General features: G+C 40.2%; 1 protein-coding gene across 1 annotated transcript in view; it reads right to left on the bottom strand.

Moving 5' to 3' along the window:
* The window catches only part of lrrc7 (leucine rich repeat containing 7), a 94,263-nt gene that overhangs the window by 59,712 nt on the left and 18,084 nt on the right, over positions 1-16,467 (bottom strand). The window contains exons 7-12 of the mRNA XM_055164758.1: positions 15,480-15,543; positions 13,191-13,265; positions 12,912-13,056; positions 10,307-10,379; positions 10,192-10,209; positions 648-777 (exon numbers count right to left, since the gene is read on the bottom strand). Of these exons, the coding sequence (XP_055020733.1) occupies positions 648-777; positions 10,192-10,209; positions 10,307-10,379; positions 12,912-13,056; positions 13,191-13,265; positions 15,480-15,543 (505 nt within the window). The remainder of the gene's footprint in view (positions 1-647; positions 778-10,191; positions 10,210-10,306; positions 10,380-12,911; positions 13,057-13,190; positions 13,266-15,479; positions 15,544-16,467) is intronic.

Raw genomic sequence — 16,467 nt, forward strand, 5'->3', positions numbered from 1 at the left:
AGTAAACTACAAAGCCGCACCACCCACAGAACACGCAAACACACACGGAGCAGACAGCGACCGCACAGCGAAACACACCCACAGACACACTCATCACTCCACGCCGACGAGGAACGAACCGAAAAAGCGAGCGCGATGTGCCACTTCTAGACACAACTGAACAACTGAGTCACTGCGAACACGCCGACAATCCAGCGTTGTCCCAGACACACCCTCCCTACACGCCACAACTGAACAAAGCCCAGAGTCACCGTGAACGCACCAAACAAAGTCCCACTGACACATCCAACTGTTGTGTTTCGTTTAAAGTCCGGTGAGGTTTATTTGTGGAAAAAGTTCAAAAATAGTGCGTCTTATAATCCAGAGCGCCTAATAGTGCGGAAAATACAGTATTAGCTCTTGTACTACATTACCCATGATACATTATCAGACAGAGGCTTAAAAGGTCTATACACATTTTTCCCATGTATGTGAGAAATATTTGTCCAGTACCGTTAGATTATATAAGCAGCTCTTGATGTCAAAATAACAGTAACAGCATTCCAACAAGACTAAAAGCTCACAACAGTCGATTTGGCATAATATAGGAGCTTTAAAGGAAAAGACAGGTTCACGTTTTTAAAAAAATCTTTCTCGTGATTGATTACCTCTCGTGGTAGCTCCGTGAGGAAGTTCTCGTCAGCAGCAAATGTTCGGAGACTGTGCAGGTAGCCGATGGTGGGGGGCAAAGACTCCAGCTCGTTACAACTGCAGTCCAACTCCTCCAACAGAGACAGACTGAGGCACAGAGACCACACACACAACAGGGAGTCAGCGAAAAAGGGAGAAGTCAAATGGTTTCTGTGTAAACTATTGTATAATTTGACACAGTTTGAAACATTATTAGCCATACATACTCGTTTTAAAGGTGCACTGTGTAACTTTTTGTTTTGGGTTCTGTTCCGTCACTTGCTTTTATACTTTATACTTACTTTTTTTGAATTAGAGGTGGTTTTATAGCTCAAAAATACAGATCAAAACAGGAATTGTAACTATGAGCTGTGCCTCTCCACAGATCTGACCTGTAACTTGGACAGATTTGGTCTCATTGGTCCAAATCATTTGACGTAAGCTCCAGAAAAGTTACATAATGCACTTTTAATATATTTCTTGATGATTCCTGATGGACACATAATATTTCATCCAAGTTTATAATGTCAACAAAACTATAAAAAGTATTTTGCTGAAAAAAAAGCAAGACCACGCACACATAAAACCACAAACCCTAATTCTACAATAACTTATCATCATGTACAGATGTTCAAATATAAAAACGAACAGTTTCAGAAAAGTCAGACTGTTTTCCACAACAGCACATACACACACACACACACACACACACACATACACACACATGAGCACACATGAGCACTGGAAAGATCTCTATTTAGTTAAACCAACACTTAAAGGAACTGCATGTAAGATTAAATTTCCATAAGCAGATTACATTCTCAGTCCTGAAGAATTCTTAGTTACAAAACTTTGGGCCTGATTTCCCATTTCTTTATGTTATAATTTGGTGTTTTGTTTCTCAGAGTGTCAGAAAGCAGAATGAACTTCACAAGAATCTCTCATTTGGGTTGTCAGTTTCAATGCTGAAATACAGTAGACTTTAGGGACGGGCATTCAATAAAATTTTCTTCGACTGTCTGATTGATTTTCCATTAATCATTATTGTTTTTGTATTAAAATTATCATCATTATTATTATTACTATTACCAATCTGCATAAATAAACTAAACCATAACCACTCTAGAGCCACATCAGCCCATTTGACATTATAATGTGTTTAATGCAGCTTTGACACTTTTGTTTATGTTTTACAGAAATTAAACTTAAAACCACATGACTCATTTACATAAACTATAAGTGCTGAAAAAAACAGCTCTTTCCTTGTGCGCTGATGCGGTTCAGCTTCTGTCGGACTAAAGAACATGACTCAGTGGAATATGAGTGTTCTCTCTGTGACAGAGGGATGTTGATGATGATGATGGTGAGTGTGTTCTGTGTGTGTGTCACTTTGGAGATGGTTCATGTTTTCAGAGATCAGACGTGTGCAGGTTTTGTGCAGCTCTTTAATTAATATAATTTCACTCACTTTATTTATGTTGGTCACTTTATTTATGTTGGCTTCTGTTGTGATGAAAAAACTGAAAAGTGTTTGTGTTTTGGACACATGTGCACTCATCTTTATGTTGCAGTAACTGGGATACTGTGTATACATGCACTGTGATGAAACCGGTACTCGAAAAACCCGACGCTGATGTGCATGTAAACACACACAGTGAGTCTTACGGTGTCTCCAAGGAGTCAGAGCCCAAACGTGGCACAATTCCAGTGTTTATGTCAGACGCAGCCTCGTCTACGTAGGCTACGCACAGTTTGGTTTGTCGATTAAAAATGAACATGTTCGATGAAATTCTTATCGATTAGTTGACTAATCAAGCACATCCTTAATCCTCACTACCACACACTAATGATGGCAATTACAGCCAATCAGTGCTAGTGCAGCCTCTGCAGCTCAGTGAGTGAATTCTGGAAGTTTTCACATGAGGCGTGGTGTGTCCATAATGTACTGACAATGAGACAAACTTGTATGTGGTATTGGCAACCCAGGTTCAGTTTTGATTGCAGTATCTTTTTAAATGGGCGGGCTACATACAGTTCCTTTAACCATTATCACATAAACATCATGTCAAATCAACACATTTCACACATTATAGGCCACAGTAAGCAGAAAGACTCATTTACATTTTTAATTTTCTATATAAAGGTAAGAGTAATTTCAGTTCTATTTAAGATCTACTTTTTAAGGCGCTAATAAAAATCTAATTGGTGCATGAGTTCACTCCTCACATATTCAGATCAGGTCTCACAGAGGCAGGCCTGACCCCCTGTGTGCTAACAGCGGCTAATGCTAATGACCCAGCACTCTCACAATAATGTAATGTCACAGCTAACATTGCATTGGTCTGCTGCTATTACTCCCACAGGACTGGACCATCTGGGCCACCATACGCTCGGCAGCAGGAGCAGAGGTGAGGGAGCAGGAAGTGGACCGGACACTGTTTAGATATTTGAGTGAATGTCCTTCTGGAACATGAAACTCTAGAGATGAAAATCAAACACCTGGGGCCAGTGACAGTGACAGAACGAAGGCAGCGTCTGTGAGTGATGTGGACGGTTAAAGAGCTCATATGACACTATTTTCACATCTATGTTCTAATGTTTCCTCAGCACAGACCTGGACTTGGGTTTTGTTTCATTCACACATGTTTAACGCACAAACCCTGCAGATTTAGACGGAGTTCTTCTCTCAAACAGAAAACACTCTGCTCCACCTCGTGATGTCATTGTAATACAGGAAGTGCTCCACTGTGTTTTTAAGTGGCGTACAACTTGACTAGCTCTGGTGTAGTGGGGATTTTTTAAAGTGGGGGTTCGTGACTAAACCAGGTCTAAATCAGGACTGAACCAGGACTAAACCAGGTCTAAATCAGGATTAAACCAGGTCTAAAACAGGACTAAACTAGAACTGAACCAGGACTGAACCAGGACTAAACCAGGACTACACCAGGTTTAAACCAGGACTGAACCAGGTATAAACCAGGACTAAACCGGGTCCAAAACAGGACTGAACCAGGACTAAACTAGAACTGAAATAGGTTTAAACCAGGACTGAACCAAGACTGAACCAGGACTAAACTAGAACTGAAACAGGACTGAACCAGGACTAAACCAGGACTAAACCAGGTCTAAACCAGGACCGAACCAGGACTAAACCAGGACTAAACTAGAACTGAACCAGGACTGAACCAGGACTACACCAGGTCTAAACTAGGTCTAAATCAGGATTAAACCAGGAATAAACCAAAACTTGAACCAGATCTAAAACAGAACTAAATCAGGACTAAACTAGAACTGAACAAGGAATAGACCAGGACTACACTAGGTCTAAACCAGGTCTAAATCAGAACTAAACCGGGACTAATCTTGGATTTGAGAGAGAAGGAGAACCCCGAGCTCGCGAAGCAGAGAGTCCGCAAAGCGTGATCAGGTGACAGCTGCGCTCAACTCCGAGGGGCGCGGAGCTCTGCTGCTTTAGTCCTGGTTTAGACCTGGTTTAGACCTGGTTTAGACCTGGTTTAGTTCTGGTTCAGTCCTGGTTCAGTCCTGGTCTTTCTTGTCTCAGGTCACTGAAGGACAGTAGTGCAGATATCATGAGCCTATGCAGGTTGTTTTCACCGTTGCCAATAACTCTGGTTTAACATTTAAGTTGTAGCTCTTTTATATTATTATTTTTTTATATCTCATGTAAGGAGAAGTGGGTAGACGGTGTACCCCCATGTACTACACCCACTACACCCCTGGTCACTAGAATCAATTAGATGATTTTACAGTCTAGGTATGGCCAATCTCTACTGAACAAATGAGCTGTTAAAATGAAAACTACCATTTCATGACATCACAAGGTGGACCAGAGCATTTTGTGTTTAGAAATATAGACGGACTAATAATAAAGGGTTACTCAAACATGTGTGAATGAAACAAAACACAACTCAACTCACCCCTCGATGAAAAAGGAGAAAAAAACATTCAAATGTCATAACACTTGACCACAGTGTGACACTCTGATCTCTGGAAAATAAGCCATTAGACCCACTTATTCCAGGTCTAATCTAGGACTAAACCAGGTCTAAAAGCGGACTACACCATTTCCAGTATAATTCTAAACCAGAAAAGATCCAAAATAGGACAAAAAGTGGATAAAATGAACTCTAAATTAAACTCAAATGCCCACACTAAAGAGCAGTGAAAATACAACATGTAAACGCTTGTATACTACCAAGACTCTGTATATAGGAAGTGAATATGAAGTGAGCATGGGGGCACTTCCGGCTCCATCAGCTCAGACTCTAATTGAAAAATCATCCCCTCTCTCTCTGTAACTGCCGCTGTGAGCCTCATCAGTTTGGTCTTAAAATGTCCGTATTAACCTGCTCTACGTGATCCTAGTGTTTTCATTTTGCTATTTTGTCTGTAAACAAGTTCCTCTTCCTAATATGCAACTGGCTCCAAATTCTATCCTACAACGGCAGGCCTCGATGAGCTTCATTTGACTGGACTGGAACCCTATTAGTGACGTCACACTCCCTTAGTCCACCTCTTTATTCAGTCTATGATATCACCAGCAGTACAAACACTGCACTAGATGACAGCAGAAATAAATTTGGGCCAAAGCGATCTCATACTTAAAGGTGCATTGTGTAACTTTTCTGCTGGAGGGTCCGTCAAATGCTTTTCTCCATGGAGATGTTATTGCTTTGTCTGGAATGTTTCAAAGTATGGCATGAAACTTTTCTATCTCGGTCACATTTTTAGACAGTTTTTATCCACCTTCAAGCCACTCAAAGTGCTTTACAACAAGGAACACACACACATTTATACACACACACACACACTGGGGACGATGTGGTGGTTTAAGTGTCTTGCCCAAGGACACAACAACAGCATTCATTTGTGGGAGCTGGAAACACACCGCCAACCTCTGGGTCAGTGGATGTTCACCGCTCAACCAATCATGTTTATTTCGAGAGTCGGATTCGAACCGCCGACCTTCAGATCAGTGGAGAAACGCTCTGCCAACTGAGTAGAGTTACAGGTCAGATCTGTGGAGAGGCGACCCCGCTCACAGTCAGAATGTGTGTTTTTCTAGGTGTTTTTGAGCAATAAAACCAACTAGAATTGAATAAATGTAAGGTAGAGCTGCTACGGCGTCTCCGTAGAAACAAACAGGTTGACGGACCCTTCTCCAGAAACGTCACGCAATGCACCTTTAAAGTAAAAATGTGAATTTGATGGCGACTTCTCCCTCCATTTTGTTTTTATGTGTGGAGTCGTGGGAGCCCTGCGTAGAGAACACTGCCATGTTTCTTATTAAGCAGCTTTATGTACCTGCAGAGCTCATTACTGGGAGTATGCAGAGTTTTGCTATGGCTGCACAAAACTCACTCCCCTAACCAAGGAGATTATAGCATTAAAAAAAAAAACTGTATTTGCAAGTTTTCTGACAAGCATTGCAGCTGTGATTTGAAAATGACTGTTTAAATGGTGTCATTATTTTAAAAGTGCATTGTGTAACTTTTCCGGTGGAGGGTCTGTCAAGTGTTTCTCTGAGAGATGTTATTACTTTGTCTGGAATTGTTCACAGTATGGCATTAAACCTTTCTATTTTCAAGGAGACCAAACCAGACCAAGTTACAGGTCAGATCTGTGCAGAGGCGACCCCGCTCACAGTCAGAATGTTTGTTTTTCTAGGTGCTTTTGAGCTATAAAACCACCTGTAATTTAATAATAGGAGGGTTTCAGTCACGTGATCACGATGATGCGCGAATTTCAGGTGGAGGGCAGGAAGTGAAGACAAACACGACAAACACGGCTCTGGAGAACACAGATATGGAGAAGAGTTCTTATTGTAAGGATTTAGAGCCAGTAGCGAGGCAAAAGTACGAGCAGTTAGTCGACAAATATATTGGGCGTGACTCCATCTTATTGAAAATGAGAGAATTTTCAACCGAATTAAAAGATTTGCCGACAATCGAGGCAGAGGAGATCACGAACTATTTAGCTCTTCAGACATGGTTCTACACCAGACAACAGATGAAGACGTACAAAAGTTTGGAGGCATAGAACTTTTTTTGTCAGTGGATGGGTCCTCAACCTTGGTGCAAAACGCCTAAATGATGATTATCGTTTGGTCTTGGCCGGGGTGAGTGTTTCTCTTATTTTATGTGTATAAACTGTTATGGGAAAAACTGCAGTGTATCGGCAGTGACCCATCTATCCCAACTATTTAATGTCAACAAACGTCGTTAGTCGTTAGTCGTTAATGATTCGTTTATGTTTAGGTAAACCACAAAAAACAATTTAGCTTTGTAACAAACCTTTGACGAAGTGGTCACTGCAGACACGAGCATTAGCGAATTCTGCTCCTCCCGACCACAAACAGGTTTGTAATCCACTTTTTACAGCGTTGTTCTGTCGGCTTTTCCCATTTCTGACCTTTGTGGACGACTATATTCGGTACTCTAAAAAAATCGCTTTTCCTTCTCTCGGTTAGAACGATTGGCACAGCCGTAAACGACACAACACATCGGCATTTTCCTCCAGTCAGTTCACTTCCTGCCCTCCATCTGATTTTGCGTGCTGACAAACGTAGCCCTGTGACGTCACGTGAAACCCAGATATTGTAAAGTAGAACTGTTTAATGTCCCACTGTGGATAGGGTGTCCAGATTTTTAAACTTAAAACTAGGGCACGGCCGGTTTGGGGTAGTGGTCATAATTAAGAACAATCATGAAACATTCTTAAGAACAAATTTGTACTTAGGGCCTTCTTATGAACATTTTTAGAATTCACAAAACTTTTTATTTATTGAAAATGTTCTTCTGGAAGAACAAATCCTAGGAATAATCAGGAGCACATGTAAGAACAAATATTCTACTGTTTTAGAATATTATTACTCTGATAACGCAACAGAAAATTCTAATTCTAAATCCTCCTGATCCAGTTACAGTTTTCTGTATTTAGACAAAATATTTGGCAACATATTCCCCTCTTTATGTTGGCGGGATCAGATTGGTCAAAAATAGGGACACCTGGGACATTTCTTGTATAAAACTGGGACAAATTAGTGGTTTTGTATAAATCTGCTGGGACAGGGGACACAGGCTCAAAACTGGGACTGTCCCGAGTAAACAGAGACGCCTGATTGTAGAACATTCCAGGCAGAGCAATAACATGTCCATGGAAACAAGCAGGTGACAGACAACCAACCAAAAAGTTACATAGTGCACCTTTGAACACCTCAAGGAGCATAAACAACTAATACAAGACTCCCATGCATTTCAGAGCATGTTTGTAGAGGTTTAAACTACACAGTTAACTTTTTTTTAAATAATAAGATGGGATATTTTGTTTTATTTTACATTAATTACAGTCTATGCTATTTGATAATTCAGGCCATTCACATTTTGATTCAGTTGGCTCTGTGCACTCTGTATCACTTTTATTAAAATCATCATTATTTTTATATGTAAAATGCTTAAGTCTGTGGCTTTGTTGTAATATTTATTATGCCTCCATTAGCATTTGACACAAACATCTCTCTTTCTAAAGACAACTATTCATTTTATTTGTGTACTTTTAAAACCCACAGCTGCCTGCTCTTTAAAGGTACATTGTTACGGTGACCAGATTTTCAGAATTCTAAACTCGGACACATCTGGATTTGGATGGTTGGTCTAAAAAAAATGATGAATTCTCGTGTCAGTCATGATCTGAAGGACTTCTGATGCTGCATTTTTTTTGCTTTATGGTCATTTGCAAACACGGTTTTCAATATTTTGGCAAAACAAATGATAATTTATGCTCCTCTTTAGTGTTCGCGGGGATCAGATTTGTCAAAAATTGTGATAGTCCTGGTTTAGACCTGATGTAGTCCTGGTTTAATCTTAGTTTGTCACCCTTATGTAACGGATATCCCTATGTCCTGACAATCATCACACCATTGTTGCACTGTCTTCCTATGACCTCTTTGTTTGTTAGATTTTTTATATTTTATTACCTATCTTTCTATGTTTATATTTTATTACTTATCTTTCTATTTTATTTTTACTTGTACATTTTTATATGTATGCCTTATTTGACACCTGTCTCTTGCTTTTTTTAAATTTTATTTTATTATTATTTTTTTGCTACTTATTTTGAATTTATTTTATCATTTATATTTTTGCTCTTTGTTATTATATAATTGTGTATCTGTGACCTACTTTGTCCAAATAATTTCCCTTGTGGATCAATGAAGTTAAGTCTAAGTCTAAGTTTGTTTAGTCCTGATTTAGACCAGATGTAGTCCTGGTTTAATCTTAGTTTAGTCTTAGTTTAGTCCTGGTTTAAACCTGATGTAGTCCTGGTTTAATCTTAGTTTAGTCTTAGTTTAGTCCTGGTTTAAACCTGATGTAGTCCTGGTTTAATCTTAGTTTAGTCCTGGTTTAGTTCTGGTTTAGACCTGATGTAGTCCTGGTTTAATCTTAGTTTAGTCCTGGTTTAGTTCTGGTTTAGACCTGATGTAGTCCTGGTTTAATCTTAGTTTAGTCCTGATTTAGATCAAATTGTCAGAACTAACTACATTTCTTTTCAAAACTGGGACAAATCAGTGGTTTTGTATAAATCTGCAGGGACAGGGGGACACAGGACTCAAAACTGGGACTGTCCGGGGTAAACAGGGACGTCTGGTCACCCTATGCAACTCTTGTGTAACTTTTCTGGTGGTGGGCTCGTCTAATGCTTTTCTCCGTGGAGATGTTATGACTTGGTCTGGAATATTTCACAGTATGGCATTAAACCTTTCTATCATCATGGAGACCAAACTAGACCAAGTTACAGTCAGATCTGCGGAGAGGCTACCCCGCTCACAGTCCGAATGTCTGTTTTGCAATGTACTTTTGAGCTATAAAACTATCTGTAATTGAATAAATGTAAGGTAGAGCTGTTTAAAGTCATACAGTGGAACATTCCAAGCAGAGTGATGACATATCCATAGAAACAAGCAGGTGACGGACCCCCAAACAAAAAATTACACAGTGAGCTTTAAAATATTTACTCATTTTAGCACGAAACTAAAAAAAAAAGACACATCAGATTGGACAGTGTGGTTGCCAGGCGCTATTGTGCACAGAGCCTACTGCAGCAGCACTATTATAAGGTCAATGAATCATATTTAGAACGAAAATGGCTCCCTGTTTGGAACATTAATTAACTAAAACACCATGATTGTGTATATATTTATAGCACACCACAAATAGGAAAAGAGAGGGCAAGTTTGCAGTATAAGGACCAAGGCTGGAACTATTCAGGGTCTATCTATGAACTTATCAGACTATAGCTCGGGATGTGTTCAAGGACTTCAAATACATTTAAAACAACATTTTTTTTTAAACAAATTTAAAGCAAACTACACACAGTAAGCTCAAATATTCATACTACAATTAAAATGCAATGGCCATAGTCAATTACAGATGATAAGATGAACAGTATTGATCGTCTGTCCTTGAACGCACCCCTGGGAGACTTGATACTATAGTTACTCACCCTTGCTTGGGCTTTGGGCTAATGCCGTGGCAGCAAACACAACACAAAGACAACTCAGAGGCCGAGCCAAATGAAGGAGAAAAAGAAGAAGTGAGACTGTGGTGTTAAAAGTTACCTCCCGATGGAGTTTGGCAGTGAGGTCAACTGGTTGTCATCTACCTTCAGCGTCGTCAGCTTCTTCAGCATTCCTGGAAAAAAGGAGAATTTGTTTTAGACTGTTGTAGGCTACATAAAAGAGAATTATGAGAAGTCACAACAGGACTGTAGGGATTCTGTCAAATAATTAAGGGGTTTGTAAAATTTTCAGACTGGAACCTGTAAAGTAACCATGCAACCAACCCAGAACCACACTGCCAAAATAAAACGACTTATGTAATAATTTCAGAATCTAAATTAGCTGTAATTGAATGCATGTTACTTGGTTTAATTTCACAAAAATAATAAAAACAATTACATTTGTGTTATCATTTCAAAATGATATCGACCAAGTTAGCTCATGACCCCAAGCTAATGGTGCACTCGATTATCCATCCGACTTGGAGCTCCAACGACGTTGCCTAGCGACACGCACTGACACGCCCCTTTTCCTTGGACAGCGCAACTCGGAACAACTCAGAGGCTCAGAGAAGATCGAGCAAAGATTTCGAGGTAGAATCCAAGATGACTGCACGCAGTGTCACTTTTAAGTATGAAGTGTTTTCATTGTGTTTGGACACTTTGGTGGTTTAAATGACTATTCCAGTCACGCGTATTACTGCAATACCTTACTGCGTCTGTATTACTGCAGTACCTTACTGCGTCTGTATTACTGCAATACCTTACTGCGTCTGTATTACTGCAGTACCTTACTGCGTCTGTATTACTGCAGTACCTTACTGCGTCTGTATTACTGTCTGTGGGGATGGTAGTGGTGGTCGGTGTTATGGTGGTCAGTGTTGTGGTCAATGTTGTGGTCAGTGTTATGGTTGGTGTTGTGGTTGTGGTGGTCGGTGTTATGTGGTCAGTGTTGTGGTCAGTGTTGTGGTCAGTGTTATGGTTGGTGTTGTGGTTGTGGTAGTTGGTGTTATGGTGGTCAGTGTTGTGGTCAGTGTGTGTCAGTGTTATGGTTGGTGTTGTGGTTGTGGTAGTTGGTGTTTGTGGTCAGTGTGTGTGTGGTCATGGTGTGTTGTGTTGTGGTGGTGTGTTATTGTGGTCAGTGTTGTGGTCAGTGTTGTGGTCAGTGTTATGGTTGGTGTTGTGGTTGTGGTAGTTGGTGTTATGGTGGTCAGTGTTGTGGTCAGTGTTATGGTTGGTGGTTGTGGTAGTTGGTGTTATGGTGGTCAGTGTTGTGGTCAGTGTGGTCAGTGTTATGGTTGTTGTGGTTGTGGTGTGTGTTATGGTGGTCAGTTGTGTCAGTTTATGGTTGGTGTTGTGGTTGTGGTGGTTGGTGTTATGGTGGTCAGTGTTGTGGTCAGTGTTATGGTTGGTGTTGTGGTTGTGGTAGTTGGTGTTATGGTGGTCAGTGTTGTGGTCAGTGTTGTGGTCAGTGTTATGGTTGGTGTTGTGGTTGTGGTGGTCAGTGTGTGGTCAGTGTTGTGTCAGTTTATGGTTGTGTTGTGTGTGTGGTCGGTGTTATGGTGGTCAGTGTTGTGGTCAGTGTTATGTTGTGGTGTGGTGTGTATGTGGTCAGTGTTGTGGTCAGTGTTGGTTGTGTTGTGGTTGTGGTGGTCGGTGTTATGGTGGTCAGTGTTGTGGTCAGTGTTGTGGTCAGTGTTATGGTTGGTGTTGTGGTTGTGGTAGTTGGTGTTATGGTGGTCAGTGTTGTGGTCAGTGTTATGGTTGGTGTTGTGGTTGTGGTAGTTGGTGTTATGGTGGTCAGTGTTGTGGTCAGTGTTATGGTTGGTGTTGTGGTAGTTGGTGTTATGGTGGTCAGTGTTGTGGTCAGTGTTATGGTTGGTGTTGTGGTAGTTGGTGTTATGGTGGTCAGTGTTGTGGTCAGTGTTATGGTTGGTGTTGTGGTTGTCGGTGTTGTGGTGGTTGGTGTTTTCTCCAAAGCTGGACATGTGAACGGGCGGCTAGTGTGTTAGCTATGTCCATTCATATATACGTTCTATGCGCGAAACAAAATAATGCACTTGAAGCGTGGACATGACGTCATATCTGAGATCCGTGTGGGAGACACATAAACAAACACAACATAACGTCACTGTGACTCCCACCTTGGCAAAGGGCTGAATCTTGTTCTGTTTGTCCAAAGTTCTTATTCGCTGATGAACGATTTGACTGGTTCAGGGTTTGTTTGGACAACAGCAGTGATGAGAGGTCATTAAGTGAGTTAGCTGGAGATTTGGAAATTCATAGTAAATTTATGTTGCCAATTGTATACGATTGTGAAATGTACTAGTCTTGTCAGGACACTTGGGGTCAAATATGTGCTGCTGTGTTGCTGTGTCCATGGGTCCATATTTCACAGTAGGGAGTGAGTGAATATTGTACAAAATTGTAAAGTGATTTTGTACATTTATGTTTGTCACATCTGTTGCCCATGTCCAGCCAAAACTGTCAATGTAAAGGCAAGATTTCTTATAAAATCTTAAGTACAATGGTATTAACCACAGTTTAGTGAAATGAGTCGTCTAACTTGTGGACTTTAAAGAGGAGAATGACCTCTGCCCTCCTCTGGACCATCCCTCTCTCATTCACTCCATCACAACTAAACACTGTATTTCACTGAGTCTCACCTATGGAGTCTGGGAGCTGTTGGAGCATGTTGGAAGAAAGCAGCAGATCCTCTAAAGCCTCGCAGCCTGAAATGTCCGAATCCAAAGTCTCGATCCGATTCTTCGCTAAATCTAGATACCGCAACTGCCGCAACTTCCCTATGGACTGTGCGAAAAAGATGAAAAAGAAGAAGAAGAAGAGGACAAAGAAGACAAAGAAGAAGAAAAAGAAGAGATTTAAAAACAAACTGTGAAATAATAATAATGGGATAAGGCTGATAATGTGGACATGTGTGTTACCCCTGGTATGTTTTGTAGAGAGTTGTTATCCATCCACAGCTCCTTTAAATTGTGAATCTGTTCTAATACTTCAGGCTGAAATAGAGAAACACACATTTAATGAAATCTAACACAAAACTTTTGGTACAACACATAGAGCTCAACAATCAGCCTGCCACTTGGTTCCAGAAGTACATTACCATATTGCGCTCGTGTCTGCTCTAGAGTTATAATCTATGACATTATTATAACTTTTATCAGTATATCATTATAATTTGCACATTTTAAATCACACTATTCATCTAAAAGGACTTGAGAAAAGAAACATGTCCTCTGATTTCTGTGTTAGAAGACTGCAGTGCAAAATGGGAGGCGAAGTTCACAACAAAGAGTCGTAACTGGGATCAATAGCTGCAGATCATGCTACTGAATAGTGATTTTTTTCTTCACCAAAATGATTATATGACGCTGATAAACCCTACATGTATCACTGATTAAGAAGATAAAATTGCAGAACAAGGTAAGTACAGAGTTGAGGTGAAAACAGGAGTTGAAAATAAGTGATTAAAGGGACAGTCCAGAATTTTGGACATAGGATCTCATTTCCTAGTGAGCCAGAGTGTTGGAGACGTGTGGAGACACTTTTTAAAATATTCCATCCAGTCCTTGTATTTGCAGAGGTCACTGGTGCTAGGCTAGTGGATCTCAATGGCCATAGTTAGCCTGCCACTAAAAACATCGTCTTACCCACTCCACAAAACACCTGAAGCAAAACTAATATTACACCAGACTGTCCATGTGAATGTCTGTGTTGATAGAATAATTTTAGAAGTAAAACCAACCTTGCATTTGAAGAATTTATGTCTAAGCAGCAGGAGTGAGTTGTACTTCCTGATAGAAAGTTTGGTAGTGGCGGACTGATATCATGTAGCACCTATCTTACCGGCAAAGTAAAATTCCGCTGCTGTTGAGAAAATAGTCCCTCAACATGCGACGATTCAAGTGATGCAAGGTTAGTTTTATTTCAGACATTTTTCTATCAACACAGACATTTATTTGAACAGTTTGACATAGGGATGGGCATTCGATTCAGTTTCTTTAATCGATTGTCGGGAGAATTAATGATACATTTTCAATTAATCATTAAAGTGTTTATATTAAAATGATAATCATTATTATTACTATTACTATTCTGCATAAATAAACTCAACTTTACAATATTTAAACCATAACCACTCTAGAGCCACATCAGCCCATTTGACTTTATAATGTGTTTAATGCAACTTTGGCACATTTGTTTACGTTTTACAGCTCTTTCCTTGTGCGTTGATGCGGTTCAGCTTCTGTCGGACTAAAGGACAAGACTCAGTGGAATATGACTGTTCTCTCTGTGACAGAGGGATACTGTGTATACTGTACATGTACCATGACAAAACCAGGATACTCCAAAATCTCGAGCATAACCGGGATACTGACGTGCATGTAAACACAAGCAACCTATGTTCAATTTGTCGATTAAAAATGAATGTGATTAACAAAATTCTAAATGATCAATTATCGATTAATCGACTAATCATGCCCATCCCTAGTCTGGTGTAATAATAGATTTTTTAGTGGCAGGAGAACTATGGCCATTGACATGCACTAGCCTAGCACCAACGACCTCTGCAAATACAAGGACTGGATGGAATATTTTAAAAAGTGACTCCACACGTCTCCAACACTTTGACTCACTAGGAAATGAGGTCCTATGTCCAAAATTCTGGACTGTCCCTTTAAAGATGACGAATGCACGAATCATTCCAAATACAACATTTGAGAGTGTAAAGAAGGTGAAACTACTATAACACTTTCAAATGTGTTTTGCAAACTTATTTTGCACAGTTATTAAAACATTTCACCAATAGACAAAAGAAACCACATAGCTGTTTAGTCTCGTAAAAAAATTTTTTTGAAAAGTCCGAGGCAAAAATCGATGGGAAATTTTCTTCTGGAATCACAACACAGCGGTTTTCAAAGCTGATGGGACTGTTAAGCTGCTTTGTTGACAAGAACACTCTGAAATTGCTTTTTGAAGATTTGCAAAATTACAATATCAAATCTATTGTCTAAAAAATACTGGTATTTGTGCACTATTTGATTTGACAGTCCACATCTGAGTCAGTCAAACCTGTGGGGTAAGTGGACCACAGCCCAGACTTACACAGAGACATTTTAGAATCATTTTTGTCACTCTCGCACATCCATATGTACAAAACTGTAACATAAAAATCATTTCTGAGAACAGTAGTACAAATATATGAGTCTTACCATTTCTGAGAATTCGTTGCTACCCAAATCTAATCTCTCCAACTGTGTGAGTCTGTGAATTGACCTGTGAACAGAACAACGCTCGTATTATGAAAACAAGCTGAAGTGTGTACAGTCAGTGTGTAGGATGTGCCACATATGGACACTCATTTCACAATTTTAACAAACAAAGAAATGGGTCAGTGTTACACAAATCGAGATTGTTAATAACCAAAAATAATGTCGTGTTTAGCAAGTGCGTGATGGAAAAAGTTATCGCTGGATTTCGGGGGACATCACAAGATTCTATAGGCCCATAGAGCTCCTGCAGTCGTCTCGCCATCCCAGCATGCACCTCCAAACCCTACAATGTCAGTGGAGACTTCCATAGAAACTAACGCCGTGAACCGCAATGAACAAACTTTATCGGAGTTTCAGGGATTGTGGATTATTGTTGCACTGGGATGTAAACTTTTACAGGATTCACAAAGCTCCAGAATGAAGGGAGAAGTGGATTTCTGCAGTTAAACATGCTATAGGCGAGTTTCAGCTGACGTCATTGTTATTAAAAGCCCGTGTTGCATGCTGGGAAATATTTTGGTCGGAGGCAAGAAACACGATAGCGGTCAAACACAGTGCGTGACCTCGCGTATTTATCCCCGATAATGGTCAATTCCTGCTGCATTATCGGATGCACAAATAGAAACACGGAAGAAGGAAAATGTCTTTTTCGTATTCTGAGTGAAAAGAACCGCTGACGGTGAATTAAATGGCTTTCAAACATTCGCAGAGCAAACGTAGAAGATCCTAACAAACCGTGGACTCCAACAAGTTCAACAACACATCGAGACTCTTGGAGGTTTTCATCTTTTCTGCTGTGAATTGCCCAGGAGTTTCCACCAAGTCATTGTGGATATCGCCCAAGTGAATATTTGTCCAGGTAGTTGGTGATTCTGACCAGAAATTTGGTTTGGTCCACCTTTTGTCGGGGTTGAAAAGGGTGATGTGG

The sequence above is a fragment of the Boleophthalmus pectinirostris genome, unplaced genomic scaffold (genome assembly GCF_026225935.1).
Source record: "Boleophthalmus pectinirostris isolate CB_2022bp ecotype Guang Dong unplaced genomic scaffold, ASM2622593v1 HiC_scaffold_7, whole genome shotgun sequence".
NCBI lineage: Eukaryota > Metazoa > Chordata > Actinopteri > Gobiiformes > Gobiidae > Boleophthalmus > Boleophthalmus pectinirostris.